The 8,359-nt window shown below is 42.7% G+C and overlaps 1 protein-coding gene across 1 annotated transcript in view; it reads right to left on the bottom strand.

Annotated features, from left to right (window-relative positions):
• The window catches only part of TMPRSS2 (transmembrane protease, serine 2), a 34,660-nt gene that overhangs the window by 7,730 nt on the left and 18,571 nt on the right, over positions 1-8,359 (bottom strand). The window contains exons 9-11 of the mRNA XM_019524772.1: positions 8,174-8,217; positions 4,700-4,874; positions 2,543-2,718 (exon numbers count right to left, since the gene is read on the bottom strand). Of these exons, the coding sequence (XP_019380317.1) occupies positions 2,543-2,718; positions 4,700-4,874; positions 8,174-8,217 (395 nt within the window). The remainder of the gene's footprint in view (positions 1-2,542; positions 2,719-4,699; positions 4,875-8,173; positions 8,218-8,359) is intronic.

Below are 8,359 nucleotides of genomic sequence, written 5' to 3'. Positions count from 1 at the left end.
CACCGGGATTGAATACAAGAGAAACTGAGGGCTCCTATACATTTGCAAGGAGCCTGCTTGCTCCAGCAACCCCCAGCATCATGTGCACCAGTGTCCCTGTGCTGAAAACTGGTGGTGGGGCACTTTAAACTAAAGCTTGTTCAACATGGGTGGAGGAAGAAAAAAAATTGGGGGCAACTGAGCATGCACGCACACATGCCCACCGCCCCAACCCCAGGAAAGTCTGAGTGGGGGAAGGGGAAAGGGCCACGGGGGGGGGGGCGTGGGGAAGAGCAGCAGCAGCATTTCCTTGCTCCAGCTGCCTCCCAGCCCTGACCGCATCAGCCCCAGCTGCCTCCCCACCCAGGCCCCAGGGGTCTCGATCTGCTCTCTGTCCCCCACAGCCCATGGAAAGAAAAAAACAGATTAAAAGAAACTTACCTGCCTGTGGCTGGACCAGCTGCAAGCGCGCAGGGTAGCTGAGTGTGTGCACCACTCCTCCCCCCCAAACAGCCAGGCTGCTCTAAGGCAATGCCTGCTGCTGCCCTGCGTTTGGGGGGGCTGAGCCCCATCAGCCCCCTCCCTTCCACCGCCTATGTTGTTTAATGAACTTTAGTTCAAAGTGCCCCACTGCCATTTATCAGTTCAGGGATGCTGATACACGTGATACTCTGGGTGCTTGTAATTAGCGAGACTCTTGGAGCTGCACTAATTAAAGCACCCCCCACACCTCCTGGAGCATGTGTATAAATGCCCCAGGAGTCCATATTAGCACTTCCTCATGTGAGGGCTCCTTCCCGCTACTTCAGTTTCCTAGCAAATAGGTGTTGTGCTCATGAAGACTGTCACGTGGAGAGCTCTGTCACCCACTCAATCCAACTTCTGTACAAACAGCAGAAGGGCAGGCCTCCTACCTGTTTCTCAGTTTTGAGTTGAACATCTTGGGGGATGGATATAGCCAATCAAGCAGCCATTACTTGTTTAATTACTTAAGAGGTTAGTGACAGATCTTTGGACAGAGATTATTTTTGGGAAGGGCAGTGAGAACGAGAGATAAAAACCATTTTTTCCCCCCGAGACATGGATTGAGGGCACATCTTAGTTAAAAACAGAACAGCTTACTTGGGCACCAAATATTTTCTTTGCAGATCATATTAAAAGTAAGTGCAACACTTCCATCATAAATTCCAAATGGATTGTGCACTAGGCTGACTAGCATGGAAGTATGCTAAACAAGACCGTTCACACCTCAACGTGCAAGACTTATGCTATTCTTGGCAAACTGACTTGCCTCCCTCCAAGCAGCAAGGCAAAGCTCTTTTATGTTATTTCTGTCTTTTCACCTAGTCTTATGCACTTTTCATCAGTGCATGTTTCTAGAATGTATTTAAATTTCAGGTAACTTAAACACTGTTTCACTGGCCTTTATCTAGGATGCTGGAGTAGAACATGTCATTGCCATAATGGTTCCTCAGGCACCCCTCCTTGGGTTTGGACTATGATACTTCTTCCAGCTGTCAAATACCAATTTCACATTTTAAGAAGGGCCGATATCTGTTCTGCACTTTTTGCTACAGTGTGGCAATCTGCAACTGTGCCCAGTCCGTGCAGGAACTGGAATAGTTCTTCATGTCTCCCCAGTATTTTCATCTTGGAGACTCTGAAAGGCCTTGATTTAATATCTTGCATATATTTCAGTTTAGAGTGAGGTCATTTCCATCACTGTTGCGTTTATATTGAAAAAGGAATTATTTTTTCTTATTTCATCTTCTACTGTTTTATTGCGTAAGAACTATATATTGTTTATGGCAAAAACTAGGACATCTGAAACACTGATGGATGTATTATAGAAGTTGTATGCATTAAGTTCTGAGAGTTTCACTAAACCCTTTGTCCTCTTTTTGTGCCAAAAGAAAAAAAACGGTCTTCATATTATGTGCATAAGGCTTGTGTGCTGCAATACATTCTAGACTGCATAGGAGGCTCTTGAAAGGTATTGGATGGTAACTGATACAATGAGCAGGTCATCAACATGTAGCATAGACTGGGTTTCTCATTCATTTAAAAAAAAAAAAAGGGGGTAGTTTTCTGGAAAAACATTCCTTTTTACACTTATGACCTGCCAGCTCTTGGGGAAGAGGCATGCTGTAATTGCATCCCTGCCTTACTCTCTATTTTCTTGCCTTTCTACATAACTCATGCCTTCACTGCATATCTTATTTTGTTGCAATTTAAATATTCATTTTTGAAGGTTGCATGTTCAAGTCTACATTGAAAGGGAAAGAGGGTATTCTATAAGTGGCCTGCAGCAGTGTAACTAGGGTGGGGTGACAGGGGCCACCAGCCCAGGTGCTGACAGGGATAGGGAGTTGGGGAAAAAAAAAACCCAGCTTTTGTCCTGGTCATGCAATTGTAGCAGCAACAGCAACAGGAAGTCCCTGTGTGTGGCAGCTGCCCCAAGCACTCAGCTGCATTGTTATGCTGCTGGTGACCAGGGATGTTTGAAAATGGGAGAGTTACTACAGCTTTAAGATTTTACTTTCAACAGCAACAGAATACATACCTGTAAAACTCACTGATGTCTGTAACTTCATAAGGGCAACGTCATTGTCTTTAGTCTCTGTATTGTAATTTGGATGTGGAATTATTTTCTGTACTCTGTGTCCATTTCTCGTACGGATTTCATCCTGCGTTAGAATCCCAGCAAAAACTTTCCAGTAATATGGATCCGAAAGCTGTCTAGAGAGAAAAAGTAAGGGTAGATTATTCATTATTGTAGTAAACAAAGTGAATCAACTCATCCTGCAGCACCAATGTTATTTCAAATTTCAGGGGAGATTCTCCTCTCCCCCCCACCTTTTTTTTTTGCAAGCTGGCAAGCACATGCATTGAACAGTAAAAAGTGACCTAGGACATCTATTTTTCCCCAGCCTCTCCTTGGTTGCCAAGTTTAAATAAGCAAGCCAAGTATTAACCATTTGATTAGTAATTGCAAATAATGTTTGAAACATGGAAGTGTGGGAAATCAAAAGATAATAGAAAACCAGGTTTTATACAGTTATTGCAGATATGCCTGCAATGAGAAGGCACAGACAACAATTTAGGGAGATAGTCACACTTTTGAAGTCATGTTGCCAGTGTGTAGACTGATAATGAAAACAGAAGACAATATACTGAATACTGGAAAGACTTATATATCAAATAGTTATCCTATTTTTAAGGCTTGTTTCGTACACTGGTTATATAGAGCTATAATTTGCAACTTCATTCAGACTGTCTGAAACCAGTGGAAGATTGTATTACTGACTTCAGGATCAGGCAGTTCCTCTGCAGCTAGTCTCATGTTTCAGTAGGCCTGCATATCTTCATCGGCACTCCCCAAAGAATAGGACAGTATAAGCCACCTACTCCTACACCTGGTGAAGTTTAATATCTACAAAATCTTCAGTGTTTTGCACAGTACAAATAGGAACTTAAAATTAGCTAGAGTTGTCATACGAGCGAGATCTTGCATTACAGGCCAAGTAGAAAATTAAGACTTACAAGCAGTTTCTACATGGATTACTTACTAACCTAATTGCTTTCTCTCCACTACTAGCCCACCTAGAACAAAAAAATACAAAACGACTGACTCTTTTTCACTCTTGTTTAAACCAGGATAAATAAAAAAAAAACACAAGCAATATTGTTTTCCTGGCTTCACTTCAGACTCTTGAGCATTTCCAGGTAGTCAGATGTCCTTGTTGGCCATTACAAGAATTAGTAAGTGGCTAAACTCAGGATGTGTTTTACCCCTGAATATAATTTGTGGTGCCTCAAATGCTGTTTATGTTTTGTTTCTATAGGCTGTTATTTAATGAAGTGTATTGAAAAGTAAAATTTAACAAGTCTTTGGTAGACTGTATTAACTGAAGTTAGCACTGTCCTTCACGTATTATATTTGTTATCTATATATTTCACATTAATCTGATTCCCCAACCCAAACACAATCACACCTCCTGGATGCCACACGTGGCTTGCAGGATGTATGATTTGGGGATCAGATCCCAGCTGTGCTGTATTTGCCAGCACAAGGTGAGCCTGGGATCATGAGCCTGGGCTCCCCCCTGCATCAGCAAATTGAAAGCTGGGTACCCAACAATCAGCCAATGGTCAGCTTGGTCAGGGGGCCACACTAGGGTCTGGAACCAGCTCTGATGCAGTCCCTAATGAACCGACAAAACCAATTGACTATTGGTCCAGTTAAATCCTGGCCAGTGCTGCTTGGGAAGGGGTTTAAAGTCCTGAGCAGGTTAAGGCTTCCCCCTGACCCAGCCTCCAGGTGGGCCAGAAATCAGGTGATTGCTGGCAACACACTGAAATTTAGGCACCCTACAAATGAGCCATAAAAATGTCTACATTACATATAGAATATTTTTATGGTTTGCTCCCCATTTTGAGGTGCCTTAAATTGGTAGCACATGTAACACCCTTCCTATTTATGCCGTGATTAATACATTAACTGCAGCATAAATGTAATGTGTAGAAGGGACCCAAGTCTTTTTACTTTCTATATGTATTTGCATTGTTCAGGTATACATGGCAAAATTTAACTTTCTCCATTTCCTCAAGTCACTGTGTCCACCATTCCAAAAGCTTATAACCAATGATAGCCTGTTCAATACTACAGGTCATTAATTGAGTTCCAAAAATCAATACAATACAATTGTTCAGGACTTACCCTTCCACACAGTGTGCTGCTGTCACTACCCATTCGGGGGTGATGAGGGAGCCTCCACATACATGATTGTTCTGGATATGAAGGCTGACCTGCCATGGCCACTGCCCCAGCGATGCAGCACTTCCACCCACTATTCTGCCTTTAGGCGTCAGGTTCTTACTGGAATAGCCACACTCTGGAAAATATAGGGGATTGTTAAAGCACAACAAAAAGCATAAAGAGAACTTTTTTCCCCACCGTCATGTCTTCCCCCTCAAGGTTGCCAACTGCGAGTCTCAGGATCATGGTCACACAAAACACCACTGGATTTTCTTATTAATTTTTTGTTCTCGCCATCAGCAAACAAACTAGAGAACCTAGACCCTTGCAGCCTGAAGCTATCTGTTACTGTTAAACTGCTGTTTAAATGCATTATGACTGTCTGGCTGGGGCTGTGGTGACTGTCATCTCTAACATTTCAGACTACTGCTTAAAATTTGAAGGGTCCAAGACAGTAGCAGACTCCTAATTTTCCTTAAATGATCCACCCACTAGAGGGCAGCATAGATCCAGGCCAGAACCCATGCGGCCCATTTGCCTTCGGTTTCTTAGTTGTCTGTCCAGAAGGTTAAGAGGTCACCCAAGGAAGTGTGCTGTGGCACAGCTGATCCATTTCATTGGGCGGAACACATGTTGCTCCTTGTTGGTGCAGGACAAGAGGCAGTGTGATCTCCCCGCTTCCTCTGCTCAGCCAGACCTGCCGGCCCCCACCCCAGGATCACACAGGGGACTTGGTCTGGCAAAACTGGGAAGGACGTTCCCCTGCTCAGCCAGACTTGCTCCTGCAATGGCCAGAGACAGATCTGGCAGAGCAGGGAATCTGATTTCTCTGCTTATGGAAAGGCACCAGAGATTTTGTAAATGAGAAAAGTAGACAGGTGCTCCAAGGCTTGAGGGTCCCTTAAGTGCCAAGAGCATCTGCTCAGACTGGCTGGAGAGTATGAGCAGATCACTTTCTGCTCTCCCACCACAAAGCTAATAGATTTCTGCCACAATAAAGCAGCCATGTCTAATACTACCTTCTGTTGCGCCACTGATTTTCCTTTGATGTGGTGCAACAAAGGGTAGCAACATCCATTAGCTCACCATTTGGACTGCCACAAAAATTTTTATGGGAGCACAAATGAAACGTTATGCAACATCTGTTTCCACCCCAATTTGGTAATTTTTTAATGGAAAGCAGGGTAGATTTTGCACCTTACAGATTAACCAAAGTCAATGATAGGTATCAAAGTGTGTGTGATCTACTTTGGTTAGTCTATAACGTGCAAATCCCCCCCCTCCCTGCTGATTGACTTCAGACTAAACATGGCTAACTTTTTTAAGTACCTGTCTGGGCCAGCAATCCCTCACCTCCTTTCAACAGACTCATAAGTTCAAATTCCACATTAATGGTCCCTCGCATCATTCCAGGAGCAGGAAATATACTAAGTATATAGGTTGCTGAGAGGACCAGACACAGGTGGGGTGGCAACCCACACTCACCAGAACCGCAGGGATCCCTTTTAGCCATCAGCATGCAGAAGGGAGTGGAGGAGAATGAAAGCTGGGGGTAAAAATGGGGCTAGTCACCCTCTCCCTACAAATTTTTAGTCCAAGTTTTTAAATCAGAACTATTGCTTTCGGCATCCTAAAAATATACCTGGCAAACCAGAGGACCGTTCTCCCTTCCCACCCAGGAAAGTTTTGCCCAAAATGCTTCCTTAAAAAAAAAAAAATCCCCAAAAAGACAACTTTTCAAATTAGTCCTATGCCATTTTATTAAAAGAGTTGGGAAAGGGTCTATATTCCACCAAACTTGGAGGTAGGGGAGGTGGATGTCTAGCAGTATGACTATTGCTTATTTTCCTAAATGATTAATAGCAACTAAAAGGTGGCAACTGGGGAGAAGGTAAGAATAAGTACAAATGTATGAGTTTATACCTATGCCATATTCATGTTTTTGTTCTAGATCCCATAAAAGGGAAGCACAGCTCCCCACTTAAAAGGCTGAACAGCCAGAAGAATTCTTTGGACAAAAGATACTGCATATCTTTGAAGTATCACACCTACAGATAAGCCTCTCGGTCCCTAGTTGTTTGCCAAGGAATAGAGTGTCCTTATGAAATTGTATCAATAGATACAGAAAAAAACCTGAAAAGGGCTGTGTTCCCAAAAGCTTATCTAAATACCACCCCCAACTACAGAATTAGTCTAATAAAAGATATCACCAAAATAAATCTCACATATTTCCTGGACCATCACAGCTATATTACTCTAACCCCTAATAAATAGATACAAGATATTTTACATAGAATAGGACACTTTACCATGGGGAGCACAGGATGGAAATCAAACCCAGTTATGGGAATCAAACCCAGTTATAAGCAAAACCAAAGAGAAAATTCTCCCACCACCTGTCTCTCCAGAAAGGAAGCATCATCTGGGTGACAAAAATTCCACATACAGCCTTACAAAAAGCTTGAGAGAAAAACAATTCAGTGATAAGGAGAGATTAAGAAATTTGAACTGTGGGCTGGTTATTGCTTAAGTGTAATGCGTGCACGAGCAATGTTTCTTGGACTTTCCCCCACAACATATAATACTAGACTCTGGTATTCAACCTAGAATCCAGTCATACAGGTCTAACCTTATATGACAGCTGCCAAACAAGACTAATCACAAGCAATTCATTCTAAAGGCTGGTACAGAATCATGGGGTTGGAAGGGTCATGTGGTCCAACGCCCTGCACAGACACAGGGACGATACTCCTAAATCATCCACGACCACTACTTATCCAGCGTCCTTTTGGAAACCTCTTGTGAAGGAGATTTCACAGCTCCCCCAGATACTCTATGCCATATCTCGCTGTTTTAACAATAAGGAAGCTTTCCCCATATATTTAATCTTAGAACTACTTCGCTACAAAATTGGAAGCCATTGCTTCAAGTCCTGCTCTCTACAGCAGTTCTCCCACTTCTTAAATAGCAGCTTTTCAGATATTTGAAAACTGCTATCTTTAATCACTTTTACTGTAAAATAAAACATGACTTGTTCTCTCAACCTTTCCTCATACAGATTGAATTTCAACCCCTTTGTTGCCTGCCTCTGGACTTTCCCTAACTTTTCCACATCTTTCAAATATGGAGCCCAGAACTACACACAATACTTTAGATGTGATCTAACCAGTACAGAGAAGAGTGTCACTATTGCCTCCTATGTCTTACACCCAATACATAGATGGACAAAAGCACTTTGTGACCCAGTCTCCTTGCTTCCTATCTCCCCCTCACTCCCAAATTTCAGATTTAAAAATATAACCAAAAAACATCTCTCCCATAAAAATAAAATGCAATTCTAAGGGAAGAAATCTTGCACAGCAGATTTCCAGACAGATTCAGTGAAAGTGCAAATAGGAAAGGCTATACGTTACTGAAGAAACACAAAACACTTACTTATGCAGCGCAGAGAAACCACTGTCCCCAATGCACAGGAATCACTGCAATAAAAATCAGCACACAGCTATTTAGTATTCATACGAAACAGGTAAAGTTACAATTTAACAGATGGTAATCAGAGGCAGGTCTCCCCAGCTGCCTCAGTTACCTTTGCTTCTTGGACATCACCTATGCATTCCTGCC

The sequence above is a fragment of the Gavialis gangeticus genome, unplaced genomic scaffold (assembly GCF_001723915.1).
Source record: "Gavialis gangeticus isolate Ggan-Ray unplaced genomic scaffold, GavGan_comp1, whole genome shotgun sequence".
In the NCBI taxonomy this organism is placed as follows: domain Eukaryota; kingdom Metazoa; phylum Chordata; order Crocodylia; family Gavialidae; genus Gavialis; species Gavialis gangeticus.
This window is presented reverse-complemented; position numbering and strand designations above follow the sequence as displayed.